The sequence below is a fragment of the Nomascus leucogenys genome, chromosome 8 (genome assembly GCF_006542625.1).
Source record: "Nomascus leucogenys isolate Asia chromosome 8, Asia_NLE_v1, whole genome shotgun sequence".
Lineage (NCBI taxonomy): Eukaryota > Metazoa > Chordata > Mammalia > Primates > Hylobatidae > Nomascus > Nomascus leucogenys.
The window spans coordinates 43044731-43063355 of NC_044388.1; the positions used below are offsets into that span (position 1 = coordinate 43044731).

At 40.8% G+C, this 18625-nt stretch overlaps 1 protein-coding gene across 2 annotated transcripts in view; it reads left to right on the forward strand.

Annotated features, from left to right (window-relative positions):
* BAG4 (BCL2 associated athanogene 4) overlaps positions 1-17743 on the forward strand; it is a 36700-nt gene extending 18957 nt beyond the window's left edge. For both annotated transcript variants that reach the window (XM_003269580.2, XM_003269579.2), the window contains 3 exons: positions 11972-12226; positions 13487-13741; positions 14475-17743. In XM_003269580.2, coding sequence (XP_003269628.1) covers positions 11972-12226; positions 13487-13741; positions 14475-14957 — 993 coding nt within the window. In that variant the 3' untranslated portion in view covers positions 14958-17743. The remainder of the gene's footprint in view (positions 1-11971; positions 12227-13486; positions 13742-14474) is intronic.
* Positions 17744-18625: the final 882 nt, after the last annotated feature.

Here is an 18625-nt window from a genome sequence, read left to right on the forward strand (position 1 = left end):
TTGGCCTCTCAAAGCACTGGGATTACAGATGTGAGCCCCTGCGCCTAGCCTATAATAATCATGTATACATGAACTTCAGGATGAGGTTGATCAGAGATAATGGAATGTAAAATAAAGATCATGTTAGTACTTACCACAAACTTTCATCATTTTACTTGTGTCAGCCTCATCCCTGTGATTGAAATTGAGAAGTAGACATTGTTATTGCTAAATGTTACATAGTTGTGGTTTGGCCATGTGCTATAAAATCCACCCTTCAAAGTGTACAATTCAGTTGGTTTTTAGTATATTCACAAAGTTTACCCATTATCACTGTCTAATTCTGGAACACTGTCATCACCCCGAATAGAAACCTTGAAATTAAAATGTCATTACTCCCTCCCCTCAGCCCTTGGCAACCTGTAATCTACTTTTTTATCTCTCAGGATTTTTCTAACCAGACATTTTGTATGGAATCATACAGTATGTGGCCTTTTGCTTCTGGCTTCTATCACTATGTAATGTTTTCAACCCTCTCCATGTTCTCAGGATATACCAAATTTCATCAACTGATAGATATTTGGTTTGTCTTTCATTTTTGTCTATTATAAATGATGCTGCTACAACCTTCGTGTACAAGTTTTTATGTGGAAATATGTTTTTAGTTATCTTGGGTCTATACCTAGAAATGGAATTGCTTGGTCATAGAGTAACCCTATATGTATCAATTTGAGGAACTGGCAAATGGTTTTCCAAAGGGATTGCACCATTTTATATTCCCATCAGCAATGTATGAGGGCTCTGATTTCTCCACATCATTACCAATACTTATTTTCCTTTAAAAAAATTATTATAGGCCAGGCGCGGTGGCTCACGCCTGTAATCCCAGCACTTTGGGAGGCCGAGGCAGGCAGATCACAAGGTCAGGAGATAGAGACCATCCTGGCTAACATGGTGAAACCCCGTCTCTACTAAAAATGCAAAAAATTAGCCGTGTGTGGTGGCGGGCGCCTGTAGTCTCAGCTACTTGGGATGCTGAGGTAGGAGAATGGCATGAACCCAGGAGGCGGCTTGCAGTGAGCTGAGATTGCGCCACTGCACTGCAGCCTGGGCAACAGAGCGAGACTCCGTCTCAAAAAAAAAAAAAAAATTATAGCCATCTTAGTGGGTGCAAAGTGGTTTTGATTTGCAGTTCTCTGATGACTAATGATTTGAGCATCTTTTCGTGTGCTTGTTAGCCATTTGTATATCTTGTTTGGAGAAATGTCTATTCAGATTCTTCGGGCCTGGTGCGGTGGCTCACACTTGTAATCTCAGCACTTTGGGAGGCCAAGGTGGGCGGATCACTTGAGGTATGGAGTTCGAGACCAGCCTGGCCAACATGGTGAAACCCCTTCACTACTAAAAATACAAAAATTAGCTGGGTGTGGTGGCAGGCGCTTGTAATCCCAGCTACTTGGGAGTCTGAGGCAGGAGAATTGCTTGAACCCAGGAGGCAGAGGTTACAGAGAGCCGAGATGAGATCACGCCATTGCACTGCAGTCTGTGTGACAGAGCGAGACTCTGTCTCAAAAAAGAAAAGATTATTTGACCATTTTAAAATTGGGTTGTCTTTTTATTGTTGAGTTTTAAGCATTCTTTATACATTCTAGATACAAGTTTCTTATCAAATATAGTCATGCATTGCTTAATAATGGGGATATTTTCTGAGAAATGCATCAAGAGGCAATTTTGTCATTGTGCAAACATCATATAGTGTACTTTCACAAGTCTGGATGGTACAGCTTACTATACACCTAGGCTATATGGTATAGCCTATGGCTTCTAGGCTATAAACCTGTACAGCATGTTACTGTACTGAATACTATAAGCAATTGTAACACCGTGGTTAGTATTGCTGTATCTAAACACATCTAAACATAGAAAAGATACAGTAAAAATACAGATAAAAGATAACAAAATATTATATCACACCTGTACAGGGCACTTGCCATGAATGGAACTTGCAGGACTGGAAGTTGCTCTGGGTGAGTCAGTGAGTGAGTGGTGAGTGAATGTGAAGGTCTAGGATATTACTGTGCACTGTTGTAGGCTTTATAAACATTGTATACTTAGTTTATCATAAATTTGTATAACAATACTTTTCTTTCTTCAATAAATACTGTAACTTTTTTACTTTATAAACTTTATTTTATTTTATTATTTTAAGTTATTTTTTTGAGACAGGGTCTCACTCTGTCCCCCAGACTGGAGTGCAGTGGTGTGATCTCAGCTCACTGCAACCTCCACCTCCCGGGTTCAAGCAATCTTGCCACCTCAGCCTCCCTAGTAGCTGGGACTACAGGCGTGTGCCACCACACCTGGCTAATTTTTGTATTTTTAGTAGAGGCAGGATTTCATCATGTTGGCCAGGCTGGTCTTGAACTCCTGACCTCAAGTGATCTGTCCACCTCAGCCTCCCAAAGTGCCGGGATTATAGGCCTGAGTGAGCCATTGCACCTGGCCTTATAAACTTTTAAATTTTAAAAAGCTTTGATTCTTTTATAGTAATACTTAGCTTAAAATACAAACATACTGTACAGCTGTACAAAAATGTTTTCTTGGGGCCGGGCACGGTGGCTCACTCCTGTAATCCCAGCTCTTTGGGAGGCCGAGGCGGGCAGATCACGAGGTCAGGAGATCGAGACCATCCTGGCCAATACGGTGAAACCCCGTCTCTGCTAAAAATACAAAAAATTAGCTGGGCGAGATGGCAGGCGCCTGTAGTTCCAGCTACTCGGGAGGCTGAGGCAGGAGAATGGTGTGAATCCAGGAGGCGGAGCTTGCAATGAGCTGAGATCACGCCGCTGCACTCCAGCCTGGGCGACAGAGCGAGACTCCATCGCAAAAAAAAAAAAAAAAAAAAAAAAAAGTTTTCTTTTTCTTATTATTTTAAGTTATTTTTTTGAGACAGGGTCTCACTCTGTCCCCCAGACTGGAGTGCAGTGGCGTGATCTCAGCTCACTGCAACCTCCACCTCCCGGGTTCAAGCGATCCTGCCACCTCAGCCTCCCTAGTAGCTGGGACTACAGGTGTGTGCCACCACACCTGGCTAATTTTTGTATTTTTAGTAGAGGCAGGATTTCATCATGTTAGCCAGGCTGGTCTCGAACTCCTGACCTCAAGTGATCTGTCCACCTCAGCCAGGGTCTCACTCTGTCCCCCAGGCTGCAGTGCAGTGGCGCAATCTCAGCTCACTGCAACCTCCACCTCCCGGGTTCAAGTGATCCTGCCACCTCAGCCTCCTGAGTAGCTGGGACTATAGGCACATGCCACCACGCCCAGCTAATTTTTTGTATTTTTAGTGGAAATGGGGTTTCACCGTGTTAGCCAGGATGGTCTTGATCTCCCAACCTCGTGATCTGCCCTCCTTGGCCTCCCAAAGTGCTGGGATTAAAGGCGTGAGCCACCACGTGTGGCTGTTTTTGTATTTTTAAAACTGTTTTTGTTAAAAAGGAAGATGCAAACATACATTAGCATAGGCCAACCTAGGGTCAGGATAATCAGTATCACTGTCTTTCACCTCCTCATCTTGGGGCAATAAGACGCATGGGAACTGTCATCTCCTATGATAATGCCTGGTTCTGGAATACCTCCCGAAGGACCTCCTTGTGTCTGTTTTCCGGTTAACCTTTAAAAAATGTACAAGTAGAAGGAGTACATGCTAAGATAATGATAACAAGTGTAGTATGTAGTAAATACATAAACCAGTAACATAATCAATTATCATTGTCAAGTATTATGTATTACATATAATTGTATGTGTTATACTTATATACAACTGGCACACAGCAAGTTTGTTTACACCAGCATCACCATAAACAGGTGAGTAATGCATTATGCTATCACATATGACAGCTACACTGTTGCAAGGCAATACAATTATTCGGCTCCATTATAATCCTATGGGACCACTGTTATGTATGCAGTCCACTGCTGACTGAAACATAGTTATGCAGTGCATGACTGTATATGATTTGCAAATAGTTTCTTCCATTCTGTGGGTTGGCTTTTCACACTCTTGATGGTGTCCTTTGAAACACAAAAGCTTTTAATTTTGATGAAGTGCAATTTTTTTGTTTTTTATTTTGTTGCTCCTGCTTTTGATGTCTTATCCAAGAAGACTTTGACTAACCAAAGATCACAAAGATTTACTTCTGTGATTTCTTTTTTTTTTTTTTTTTGAAGTGGAGTCTCGCTCTGTCGCCCAGGCTGGAGTGCAGTGGTGCAATCTCAGCTCACTACAAGCTCCACCTCCCAGGTTAAAGTGATTCTCCTGCCCCAGCCTCCCAAGTAGCTGGGACTAAAGGCGCTCACCACCACGCCTGGCTAATATTTTGTGTAGTTAGTAGAGACAGGGTTTCACCATGTTAGCCAGGATGGTCTTGATCTCCTGACCTCGTGGTCCACCTGCCTCAGCTTCCCAAAGTGCTGGGATTACAGGCGTGAGCCACCGCGCCCGGCCTGATTTCTTCTTAGAATTTTTTTATAGTTTTAGCTCTCACATTTAGGTCTATGATTCATTTTGAGTTGATTTTTGCAATATGGTGCAAAGTAAGGCCCAAGTTCACTGCTTGACATGTGGATAGTTATGTCTCAGTATCATCTGTTGAAAGACTATGCTTTCTCCACTGAATTATCTTGGTACCCTTTTTTTTTTTGAGACCGAGTCTTGCACTGTTGCCCAGGATGGAGTGGTGCAATCTCCACTCACTGAAACCTCTGCCTCCCAGGTTCAAGTGATTCTTGCCTCAGCCTCCCGAGTAGGTAGGATTACAGGTGCCTGCCACCATGCTGGGCTAATTTTTTTTGTAGTTAGTAGAGACAGGGTATTACCATGTTGCACAGGCTGATCTAGATCACCTGACCTCTAGTGATCCACCTGCCTCGGCCTCTCAAAGTGCTGGAATTAAAGACATGAGCCACCGTGCCCAGCCTTGGTACCCTTCTTAAAAATCATAAATGTAAGGGTTTATTTCCAGACTCTCAATTCTGTTCCATTAATCTATATGTCTTCCTTAAGCCAATACCAAACCGTTTTGATTACTGTGGCTCTGAAGTAAAATTTGAAATCAGTAAGTGTGAGTCTCTCCAAAGAGATGGACTCTCTCTCTTTTTTCTTTTTCTTCTTCCATATGGTTTTGGCTATTATGGGTTGCTTACATTTTCATATGAATTTTAGGATCAGCTTTTCAACTTATGTAAAAAAGGGAGCTGAGATTTTCTTTTTTTCTTTTTTTTTTTTTTTTTTTGAGCTGGAGTTTTGCTCTTGTTGCCCAGGCTGGAGTGCAATGGCATGATCTCGGCTCACAGCAACCTCCGCCTCCCGAGTTCAAGCCATTCTCCTGCCTCAGCCTCTGGAGTAGCTGGGATTACAGGCATGCGCCACCACGCCCGGCTAATTTTGTGTTTTTAGTACAGACGGGGTTTCTCCATGTTGGTCAAGCTAGTCTCAAACTCCGGAACTCAGGTGATCTTCCTGCCTTGGCCTCCCAAAGTGCTGGGATTACAGGTGTGAGCCACCACGCCTGGCCAGGCAGCTGAGATTTTCACTGAGATTGCATCATAGATCAGTTTGGAGAGTAGCATGTGTACTTTTATAGTTAATGTAAGAGGGAGACAAAACTCAAAGTCATGAATTATAAGTTAATGTTAATTTTTCTGATTTCACTGATTGATCTTACTGATAAAGATTGCTTTTTCTCATAACATTTTCCCCCTTAGGTAAAAGTATTTATTACATTCATATGTAGGTTCAAAAAAGATTAACTTATAATTTAGTAGTAACTTTTTAAAATCAACAGTAATAATGTGCAAATGTTTTTAGATACAACATACAAGTTGTTGGATTTAAAATAACCCAAAGGTGTCTAGATATACATCTTTTTGAGGTGAGCACATGTGTATTTTCTGGCGAAACATCACATGGGGATTAATACATTTATCATCATCTTTTTTTTGTTTGTTTCTTGAGATAGATAGTCTTGCTGTATCACCCAGTTCATTGTAGTGGCATAATCATAGCTCACTGTAACCTTGAACTCCTGGACTTAAGTGATCCTCCTGTCTCAGTGTCCTAGGTACAGGTGCGTGCAACCACACCTGGTTAATTTTTAAATAGTTTGTAGAGATGGGGTCTCACTATGTTGCCTAGGCTGGTCTTGAACTCCTGGGCTCAGGTGATCCTTCTACCTCAGTGTCCCAAAGTGTTGGGATTACAGGCCTGAGCCATTGCACTTGGTCTAGCTTCTATCCAAAATAGACTCCTATAGTGGTATATAGATATGACTGGTTTCCTTTTTAAAAAATTAAGCAGTATTATGCCTTTACCTTCTGGCTTGCCACATGGTCATTCTTCTGTTTGGTTGGTTTTATAAATCTTAAAAATTCTCATTCAAAAGTAGCTATAATAAGCCAAGAATATGTAATTTCATATATTTATTCTGAGTATGGAATTTTTATCTTTTTTTTTTTTTTAAGAAGCTGTTAATGTTGCTAAGGTGTCTGACCAGTCTACCAAGTTGATTAGCCTGCCATGTGCCAGGTGCAGCTTTATGTGCTATGCAAGTATTAGGGCAGCATTTGAACTAAAGCTTTCCTCATTTTTCAGAACTTCATTCTTGAACTAATAGTGTGGACTCTTGAGAGGAGCATGGAGGGTGATTCATGAAGTAGGGTGTGAACAGCACGGAAATTCACAATCTCAGGCTATATCTCTGGAAGCAGAAGATATTGTCTCACCCAACTGTTAATAAAGTTCGTGAGGTTTTCTCAGTGTTATTCAAACTCAGTTGAGTTGCTTCTACTTTGTTCTTAAGTCCTTCTTTTTCTTTTTCTTTTCTTTCTTGGTATGATATCGGCTCACTGCAACCTCCACCTCCTGGGCTCAAGCGATCCTCCCACTGCAGCCTCCTGAGTAGCTGGGACTACAGGCACATGCCACCATTCCCAGCTAATTTTTGTATTTTTTGTAGAGAGGAGGTTGCCCCCACTTATCTTAAACTCTTTGAGTTTAAGCAGTCCACCTGCCTTGGCCTCCCAAAGTGCTGGGATTACAGGCATGAGCCACTGTGCTCGGCCCCCCCCCCCCTTTTTTTTTTTTTTTCTATTTCTCAGGCTGGAGTGCAATGGCATGATCACAGCTCACTGCAGCCTCAATCTCCTCTGGCTCAGGTGATCCTCCCACCTTAACTGCTCGAGTGGCTGGGACCATAGGCATATGCCACTACACCTGGCTACTTTTTGTATTTTTTGTAGAGATAGGGTCTCACTTTGTTGCCCAGGCTGGTCTGGAACTCCTGACCTCAAGCGATCCGCCCGCCTTGGTCTCCCAAAGTGCTAGGATTACAGGAGTCAGCTACCACTCCTGGCCAAGTCCTTCATTTTTATCACATACTTCAATAGGTAACAGAAATCTGTTCTGAAGCCCTAGAAGCATTTTCTTCCTTTTTGGACTCTGTATTATGACTCTAAATGGGGCAAGGAACTCCTGTATTTTCTTTGCTGTGCTCCAAGTGTCAACCTAAAATAACAACTGAGAGAAGGACTCTTCAAAGAAATGAATCTGTTTGGAAATAAACAGGGGATTACAATTTCAGATGCGCATACCATAGATAATCATCCCCTACATATCTGGAGACATTGTAGTAAGGGGAAACTTTTAAAGGGAAAGAGGAGAAGTCCATATAAGCTGTTTTGAGACAAACATCATTGGTCACAGGGGCCTGTTGTAAGAGCTGGTGTTAACTGGAAACTCATTGCTAAGCGAGTGTTCTTATGAAGATGGCTTATGTGAAACTGCAGTCTTGAGGATTTTTTTTTTTTGAGACAGAGTTTCACTCTGTCGCCCAGGCTGGAGTGCCGTGGTGCAGTCTCGGCTCACTGCAAGCTCCGCCTCCTGAGTTCACACCATTCTCCTGCCTCAGCCTCCCGAGTAGCTGGGACTACAGCCGCCTGCCACCACGCCCGGCTAATTTTTTTGTATTTTTAGTAGAGACGGGGTTTCACCATGTTAGCCAGGTTGGTCTCGATCTCCTGACCTCGTGATCCGCCCGCCTTGGCCTCCCAAAGTGCTCGGATTACAGGTGTGAGCCACTGCGCCTGTTTGGGGAGTTTTTTATGATAAGTCCTGTTACAGACATATGTAGGACCAGCAAGATGAGTAGAGCCTACAGGGATTTCTTGTGAGTTTTTAGAAAGCCCTATGATAGCCTGGGTGCAGTGGCTCATGCCTATAGTCCAAGCTACTCGGGAGGCTGAGGCAGGAGGATAACTTGAGCCTGGGAGATCTAGGCTGCAGTGAGCTATGATGGTGCCACTGTACTCTAGCCTGGGTGACAGAGTGAGACCCTGTCTCAAAAAAAAAAAAAGTCCTCGTGATAATACGTGTCTCAGACATGTGTGCATGAGATTCCTTCATGACCTCCCCCCTCCATTTTGGGTCTGATGTAAGTGACTCCATCTTGGCATTGGCAGCTTTCACACAAGCTGCTTTTCAGACGAAGACTTAAAAACTTTGCCACGTTTCTGAAATAGGATCTTTAGCTCATCCTTAACAAACATCTTTAGCAACTGCAAGGCTGTTATATAATCTGATTCTGTGTTCTTTTGTAAACATGCATGTGACAGCTTTGTGATCTGTCAGGACAGTGGTTATTTGGGAAAAGAAGCAATGAACTCATGAAGACATCTCAAAACCAGGAAGTAATTCCAGGAATCAAGGAAATTTTCAAGCATCAAAAGTAATGGCTGGCCAGGTGTGGTGGCTCACACCTGTAATCCCAGCACTTTGGGAAGCTGAGGCAAGTGGATTGCTTGAGCCCAGGAGTTCGAGATCAGCCTGGGCAACGTGGCCAAACCCTGTCTCTACAAAAAAATACAAAAATTTGCTAGGCATGGTGGTGCATGCCTGTGGTCCCAGCTACTTAGGATGCTAAGGTGGGAGGATTGCTTGAGCCCAGGAGTTGGAGGCTGCAGTGAGCCGTGATTGTGCCACTGCATTCTACCCTGGGTGTCTTGGGGAGAAAAAAAAGTAATGGCCAGGCGTGTTATAATCCCAGCACTTCAGGAGGCTGAGGTGCCAGGATCACTTCAGCCCAAAAGTTTGAGACTAGCCTGGCAACATAGCGTGACCTCATTTCTATTTAAAGAAAAACAACAACAACAACCAAAAAAAACAAAAACAACACCTGTGAGAAGGGAAAAAGAAAAAAAACAACAAAAGCCACATAAAAGCAATGAGAATAGCACACTAAACTAACATGAACCCATCTATTGGTTTCAGTGGGTATCAGTACATCTTGTATTTTATTCTTGGAGTATTTCCTTGGAGTATTTTGAAGCAATTTCAGATATCATTTTATCCTTATAAATACCTAAGTATATTTCTTTAAAATATAAGGAAGTTTTAAAAACATAACCACAATGTCATTATTAAAACTTAAAAGGAAAAAAAAATCTTAAAAATAATTATTTAATATCATTAAATATCTGGTCAGTTCTAACAGTAAGATATTTATTTCGTTAGTTAGCTAGTTGAAGACAGGGTCTTACTGTCACCCAGGCTAGAGAACAGTGGCTTGATTATAGCTCACTGTAACATTGAACTCCCAGGCTCAAACAGTCCTCCTGCCTCAGCCTCCCGTGTAGCTAAGGACTATAGCTGTGCTATACCATGCCCAGCTAATTAAATTTTGTTTTTTTTTTTGTAGAGATGAGGTCTTGCTGTTTGCCCAGGCTGGTCTCAGACTCCTGGGCTCAAACAATCCTCCTGCCTTGGTTTCCCAAAACGCTGGGATTTTTACAGGCATGAGTCCCCGCGCCTGGCCATAACAGTAAAATTTGAAGACTGAATACAATTTTTTCAATGAATAGTCTTTAATCTACTTAAAGATTCCATTATTATAGGACACTTAGGTAGTTTACAATTTTGTGTGATTGTAAATAATGCTGCGATGAAGAACTTCATGTCTATAATTTTTTCTCTAGTTGAATCATTTCCTTAGGATTTCTAGAAGTTGAATAGCAGTACAAAAAGTCACATAATGTTTTATTAAGTCTCCAATTGTGTGTATGATGTATTACAGAGTTCTTTGTTTATGCCCGAAGACCTTAACAGCCTCTTAGTAGTTTTAACAAAGTGGTGGTTCATGGTCTTCTGCTCAGGGAATGCATTGCTGACTGTTTATTACACCTCATCCTACATGGAATTCTTTGGTCATGGTATGTATCCTCATACCTGAAGTGGGAAAGATTATATAGTCTTAGATAGAGATGAGTATAAGAAAACTTGATTCTGTGTTTTCACTGTTTTTAAAGGGTAAAGTAGAAATTAGTAGAACACATTGAGGTGATCATTTAAATTTAGCATTAAGCTTGAATCTTTTTTTTTAAATTACTTTTTTTTTTAATAGATGGGGTTTGACTATATTCCCAAGGCTGGTCTGTAACTCCTGAGCTCAAGTGATCCTCCCTTCTAGGCTGGGCGCGGTGGCTCATGCCTGTAATCCCAGCACTTTGGGAGGCTGAGGCAGGTGGATATGAGGTCAGGAGTTCAAGACCAGTCTGGCCAAGATGGTGAAACCCCATCTCTACTAAAAGTACAAAAATTACAGCGCGCCTGTAATCCCAGCTACTCGGGAGGCTGAGGCAGGAGAATCCCTTGAATCTGGGGGGTGGAGGTTGCAGTGAGCTGAGATCTCAGCCTCCCAAAGTGCTGGGATTACAGGCATGAGCCAGTGCGCCTGCCTAGCTTGACTCTTGTTTGGATTATTAAACTGAGGATTCTGGGTGTGGATAAGAGTCTGAGTAGGTTATTTAAAACTACAGTGAGCAATATATGAGGAGTTTGTTGTTGGTATCATTTGGGATGCAGAGTGATGGTATAATGCAAAGAACTGGACTTCAGAGTCAGATCTGGGTTCATGTCATGACCCAGCCATGATAATACTAACAACAGTGATAATACAAATAATTACCATTTATTGAGCATACTATATGCCAGACACTATGCTAAACCTTTTATATATGTCATTTTATTTAATTTTGACAGTAATCCTCAAAGATACGTTTATGATCTTCATTTTCCGGATGGAGAAACTGAAGTTAGGGGAGGTTAAATACAAAGCCTATGGCAGAGCTAGGTCTGTCTCTATAGTCTTTTTAAATAATTTTTTTGTTTTCATATACTTTTTGAGACAGTCTCACTCTGTTGCCCAGGCTGGAGTGCAGTGGTACAACCATGACTCACTGCAGCCTTGACCTCCTGGGCTCAAGCAATCCTCTCACCTCAGCCTCCTGAGTAGCTGAGACTATAGATGTGTGCCATGATGCCTGGCTAATTTTTATTTTTATTATTTATTTATTTATTTTTTGAGACGAAGTCTTACTCTTGTCCCCCAGGCTGGAGTGCGATGGCGTGATCTCGGCTCACTGCAACCTCCGCCTCCTGGGTTCAAGCGATTCTCCTGCCTCGCCCCACCCCCCCGCCACCACCACCGAGTAGCTGGGATTACAGGCGTCTGCCACCATGCCTGGCTAATTTTTATATTTTTAGTAGAGATGGGGTTTCACCATTTTGGCCAGGCTAGTCTAGAACTCCTGACCTCAGGTGATCCACCCACCTCTGCCTCCCAAAGTGCTAGGATTACAGGCTTGAGCCACTGTGCCCGGCAATGCCTGGCTAATTATTTTATTTTATTTTTGTAGAAACAGAGTCTCACTATGTTGTCCAGGCTGGTCTAAAACTCCTGACCTCAAATGATTCTCCCACCTTGGGATCCCAAAGTGCTGGGATTACAGGCATGAGCCGCTGGGATTACAGGCATGAGCCACTGTGCCTGGCCTGCATTAGTGATTAACATCTTCTCAAAGTTTTCAAGTTTAGGCATTAAGTCAGGGCATTTCAGCTCTTCTAGTAATTCATCTTTTTTTCTCTCAACTTGCTTTTTTTCAGAGTTTGAATTCTTACACAAATGGAGCATATGGTCCAACATACCCCCCAGGCCCTGGGGCAAATACTGCCTCATACTCAGGGGCTTATTATGCACCTGGTTATACTCAGACCAGTTACTCCACAGAAGTTCCAAGTACTTACCGTTCATCTGGCAACAGCCCAACTCCAGTCTCTCGTTGGATCTATCCCCAGCAGGACTGTCAGACTGAAGCACCCCCTCTTAGGGGGCAGGTTCCAGGATATCCGCCTTCACAGGTGAGTTGTTTTCTGTTGGGAAAAAAGTGAATTCAAAGTCTCTGCCTCTTGTAAACAGTGGAAGAGCATCTGTTCATACTAGTGCTGATTTAATAAGACACTTCTAGATTGGGAAGGCTTTTATATTGATGCCTTTCTTATTTGTAGCAGCTATTGCAGTAAATGGACTTTGGCTGAAGGTACCTTAGATGTCATAATCATAAATTTTTATACTGAAAGTAATCTCTAGAGAGTTGCTGCTTGAAAGTTTCCCTGTCTTAGCATTTTTTTTTTTTTTTGTGGCATGACCTCGGCTCACTGCAACCTCTACCTCCTGGGTTCAAGCGATTCTTCTGCCTCAGCCTCCCAAGTAGCTGGGATTACAAGCACCTGCCACCACGCCCAGCTCATTTTTGTATTTTTAGTAGAGATGGGGTTTCACCATGTTGGCCAGGATGGTCTTGATCTCCTGACCTCGTGATCTGCCCGCCTTGGCCTCCCAAAGTGCTGGGATTACAGGCATGAGCCACTGCGCCAGGCAAATCTTAGCCTTTTTTAGCGCCCTGTTAGGTTCATTTTTTTTTTTTTTTTTTTTTTGAGACGGAGTCCCGCTCTGTCGCCCAGGCTGGAGTGCAGTGGTGCAGTCTAGGCTCACTGCAAGCTCCACCTCCCGGGTTCATGCCATTCTCCGGCCTCAGCCTCCGGAGTAGCTGGGACTACAGGCGCCCGCCATTGCACCCAACTAATTTTTTTGTGTGTTTTTAGTAGAGACGGGGTTTCACCTTGTTTGCCAGGATGGGCTTGATCTCCTGACCTCGTGATCTGCCCGCCTCAGCTCCCAAAGTGCTGGGATTACAGGCGTGAGCCACTGCGCCCGGCCAGGTTCACATTTTTTAATATTCTGCGAATAACTATGTTTATTTCTCTGTTCACTTCAAGAGGAGTTCTAACATGTCTTTATTTGTGCTTCCTTATAGCATATGGGTCCGTTTGTTTATAGTATCTATGGGACAGACTTGGGCTTCATCCATTGAATTTTTAGGTCTTATTCCTTCTGAGTTTTATTGTTATTAAATCTACCCCTGGTATCTTTGGAACCAACTTTTTGAGGCTTGGAGAAATTACTGCAGCTGATTAATTAGATTTACTATAGTTTAGTCCAGTAGCAGCTAATGTATACTCTGTTAAGAAGAGAGGAAGCATCTCAGAATCTGCCTGTAGCAGAATATTTTTATTATAAGTTTTTCACAATGACTGGTATATTTCTTCCTCTCAATCTAGAACCCTGGAATGACCCTGCCCCATTATCCCTATGGAGATGGTAATCGTAGTGTTCCACAATCAGGACCAACTGTACGACCACAAGAAGATGCATGGGCTTCTCCTGGTGCTTATGGAATGGGTGGCCGTTATCCCTGGCCTTCGTCAGCACCCTCAGCACCACCCGGCAATCTCTACATGACCGAAAGTACTTCACCGTGGCCTAGCGGTGGCTCTCCCCAGTCACTCCCTTCACCCCCACTCCAGCAGCCCAAGGTAGGAGACCTAAACGTTGTTCCTTTAATGTGTGTGTAATTAAGAGAACATAACATGGTTTATATAGTTTCTGTACTGGTTTGTGTTAAATGGGGACTAATTGCAAAAAGTTGGTGACTAATCTATAGCTTTACCTCAGCTTGGTTTCCTTTTTTTTTTAATAGACTTTATATTTAGAGAAGATTTAGATTCACATCGTTTTTGTTAAAAGACAGAAAGATACACATTTTCTGTTTGTTGTAATTCTTCTAAACATCAAATGCAAAGACTGCGTTTTACTACTTCAAATCATCTATGAACAGAAGACAAAACCAATGTGAAATATCTGCAGCATGAGCTTGTGTTTCAACCACAGACTTGAACATTATCACTTGTGGCTGTGTTCCTTTTCAAGACCTTGCTTGAGGTTTTTAACCTTTTAGGGGAAAAACTGATTCTTATTAATTAGGTCACAGGATGGATTATGAGGTGCTCATGGTGATGGACCTGCCACAGGGCAGGTTCCAGCCATTATAACTCAAAAATTCTGTGCCTTTTGTCTGACAGGCCACTCCTTTTATCTTTTTAGGACTGTGTTTTTTTGCAAATGATTAAGGAGAGGGGTCCAATTTTATTGTTAGGGAATCTTTTCATGTACCTTTCTGGTCAAGTGAAAGATGTGGGCTAGCAAATTTGATGTTGATGGATTCCCATTAAAACAGCTCTTTTCCTCTTTTTGCTCTCCCACTCCAAGGATTCTTCATACCCCTATAGCCAATCAGATCAAAGCATGAACCGGCACAGCTTTCCTTGCAGTGTCCATCAGTACGAATCCTCGGGGACAGTGAACAATGATTCAGATCTTTTGGATTCCCAAGTCCAGTATAGTGCTGAGCCTCAGCTGTATGGTAATGCCACCAGTGACCATCCCAACAATCAAGATCAAAGTAGCAGTCTTCCTGAAGAATGTGTACCTTCAGATGAAAGTACTCCTCCGAGTATTAAAAAAATCATACATGTGCTGGAGAAGGTCCAGTATCTTGAACAAGAAGTAGAAGAATTTGTAGGAAAAAAGACAGACAAAGCATACTGGCTTCTGGAAGAAATGCTAACCAAGGAACTTTTGGAATTGGATTCAGTAGAAACTGGGGGCCAGGACTCTGTACGGCAGGCCAGAAAAGAGGCTGTTTGTAAGATTCAGGCCATACTGGAAAAATTAGAAAAAAAAGGATTATGAAAGGATTTAGAACAAAGTGGAAGCCTGTTACTAACTTGACCAAAGAACACTTGATTTGGTTAATTACCCTCTTTTTGAAATGCCTGTTGATGACAAGAGGCAATACATTCCAACTTTCCTTTGATTTTATACTTGAAAAACTGGCAAAGGAATGGAAGAATATTTTAGTCATGAGTTTTCAGTTTTCAGACGAATGAATGTAATAGGAAACTATGGAGTTACCAATATGGCCAAGTAGACTCACTCCTTCTTAAAAAGTTTATGGATATCTACAAGCTGCTTCTTATCAGCAGGAGGGAAACACACTTCACGTAACAGGCTTATCAGAAACCTACCAGATGAAACTGGATATAATTGAGACAAACAGGATGTGTTTTTTTAAACATCTGGATATCTTGTCACATTTTTGTACATTGTGACTGCTTTCAACATATACTTCATGTGTAATTATAGCTTAGACTTTAGCCTTCTTGGACTTCTGTTTTGTTTTGTTATTTACAGTTTACAAATATAGTATTATTCTCTACTTCTTGGTACATTTTGTAGTAATATGTTTAATATAATTATTCAAGAGACTATATTGACAGCCAGATAGTATGGCAGTTCTGAAAAAATTTATATCTTTTCACCACTTGAATATACTGCAACATGTAGTGAGTAAATTGTTTCCCTTTTTGTATAGATCGTTAGATTAGAGTTTTTTTCTTTTTTTTTTTTTTTTTTTTTTTAACCACTTCTGCTGTTCATGGTAGTAGTGGAAGGTGAATTTGGAAATGGCATTGACATAAAATGAAAATGTTTACGGACACTTTTTTGCTTTTTTATTGTATTTGGATAAAGATCCACTTAAAAATTACCTGTTTTTTTTTTTTTCCCCAAAGTGTAATTATGTTTTCACTATTGCTGCTTCTATAGAGGGCATTGTGATAGAGAGATACAGATGAAACATTAAATGCCACAGTGAGTAGAAATAATGACTACAAAAAGTAATAAATATGATTACTTGGTAATATCATTCTCCATCTAAAATATTAGTTTCACCTGTGAGCAGATTTCAGCTCAGTTTATAGTTAGAAACAATGAGGGTAAAAGGGGATTCATGCTCAGGGAATGAATCAGCCATAGTTAGAGTGGGAAATTATTATTTTCTTCATTTAAAGTAGATTTTATTTTTATTTCCCTAAATTGCATAAGATAAAATTGTCTGTTTAATAAAAAGACATTTATTACCATTATTAACAGTCATTTTAGAGCCAAATTTAAGAAAAGGATATTGAAAGGGTCTTTGTTGGCCTTGTTTGGGTAGCTCTATGGTGTTAGATAGAAGAGACGTAGGTAAATAAATTTTTGTCTGAGGTGAGTATACAATATTGGTTCTTGGAAAAACAGCTGTTTCTTCATAAGATACCCAAGTGATAATTTTTTTCCCCTAGACTGTCAGGCTTATGAGTAAATACTAAATCTATTAGCTGTCTCCACTCATAAACCAAACCAAACCAATACAAACATATTAGATGAGGAGAGGAAATGTAGTAAAAATACTAGCTGGGTCTTATGGTTGGGATGAATGATTTTATAAGATAATATGGTGATAATTTTATTCTAGGATTTTATTTTTGGCCTAATATAGGAATGTTTAAAAAAGGCTTTTCTATGAAAATTAGAAATTTATACTTGAAATTAAAAGTCTAGAAGGGGGAGGACCTTAAAGCTAAGCTACCAGTAAGACAATGAATAATTCAGAAGAGAACACTACTCTTTTACTGACTGAGTGCCCAAGATGCCAATTTCCATGAAGTGTTGATTTATATATATGTACACATGTTATGCACATATATGTGTTTGTTTTCTAACAGTTATTTTTTAAGCTTTTGAGATAATTTTAGACTTACAGAAGAGTTGTAAAAATAGTAGAGTTCTTGTATACTCTGCACCCACCTTGCCCTTATGTTAACATCTTACGTAACAATAGAACATTTGTCAAAATTAAGAAATTAACCTTGATATAATACTAACTAAAGTAGAAAGTTTAAAAAGTAGAGATTTTAATCTTTTCACTAATGTCCTTTTACTGTTCCAAGACCCAGCCTTGCATTTAGCTATCATGTCTATGTCCTGTCTTCCAGTCTGTGACAGTGTATCACAACAGGGGATACCTGATGTTGTAATGTATTTCCGGTGTTGTTAACCTCGATCACTATGCTAAGGTGGTGTCTGCTAGGATTCGCTACTGTAAACTTACTGTGTTTTCCTTGTAATTATTGAATATTTGCTGGAGATACCCGGAGACTATGCAAATGTCCTGTTTCTGCTTAAACTTTTGCTTATTTTACTATCCATTGGCAGATCTTGCTTGTGGCAGTTACTACTGTGGTGTTCTAATGGTGATTTTCTATTTCTCTCAATCCTTCTACATTTATTATTGGAATTCTTCTGTAAGGAAGAGTTGTCACTTCTGGATTTATATTTTTAACTATAATAAGATATTCAGGATAAGTATAGATTTAGAACTTAAAGATGTTAAATCATGTTAAAATTATTCCAAATACCAATATCAAAGAAAACTAAGTTGGTAATCTATCTCAGAAAATAAATGAACTTAAGAAGGAAAATAGTATTTATGATTTGTAGAATTGGTTCAACTTAATACTGACTTTGGACTGAATTCAAAGTTTTCTTGAAATTTCACATCTGGACTTTTTAAAGTGTCTACGTTTATATTACTTTGGGGATCATTTTGTCAAAGTCTTGAATAAAGTTACCCAGTCCTGGCATGATAAACACAACTATGTTTTTTTTTTTTTTTTATAATAACCCTCTGTTGTTCCAAGTATGAATGCCAATGTAATTGTTTAAACAAATAAGCCCTAATGAAGTATACAGGGGTTGGATTATATGTGTCTCCACATGTTGGTGCAGAATTCTTTTAAATGCTTTTAAAAATGGAGTTTTAAAACAGTTTTTCAGTTGGTTAATGTAAATAATACCATTAAAGCTAGGCAGGTTAAAAAAAATTTGAGGAATGTAGATTAAATAGGCATAAAAAAAGTTTTTGGGGGATGGATAGTTGATGGAGCTTTTCTTTTACAACTTTACTTTTTTTTACTTCTTTTTTTTAAAAAGTAAGGAGTTTACCTCAATTCGTAGAAGGTACGAGTTTAAAAAGTCAGTTCTATGAAAGGCAGCATTCTCCTGATCCCACCCCCATTTTTCCTTCTCTAAAGGCAACCACTTTCAACTGAGTTTTTCTTTTGTTAATCAAAAAATTTTGTTTTTAGAGACAAGAGTCTTGCTATGCTGGTCTTAAACTTATGGGCTCAAGTGATCCTCCTGCCTCAGCCTCCTAGGTAGCTGGGACTACAGGCATGGACCACCTCAACCAGCTTCAGTTGAGTTTTTAAGTTTTTTTTGAGATGGAGTCTTGCTCTGTCACCCAGGTGGGAGTGCAGTGGCACAATCTCAGCTCACTGCAACCCCCACCTCCCAGGTTCAAGCCATTCTCCTGCCTCAGCCTCCTGAGTAGCTGGGATTGCAGACACGTACCACCACGTCCAGCTAATTTTTGTATTTTGAGTAGAGGCAGGGTTTCTCACCATGTTGGCCAAGCTGGTCTCGAACTCCTGACCTCAGGTGATCTGCCCACCTTGGCCTCCCAAAGTGCTGGAATC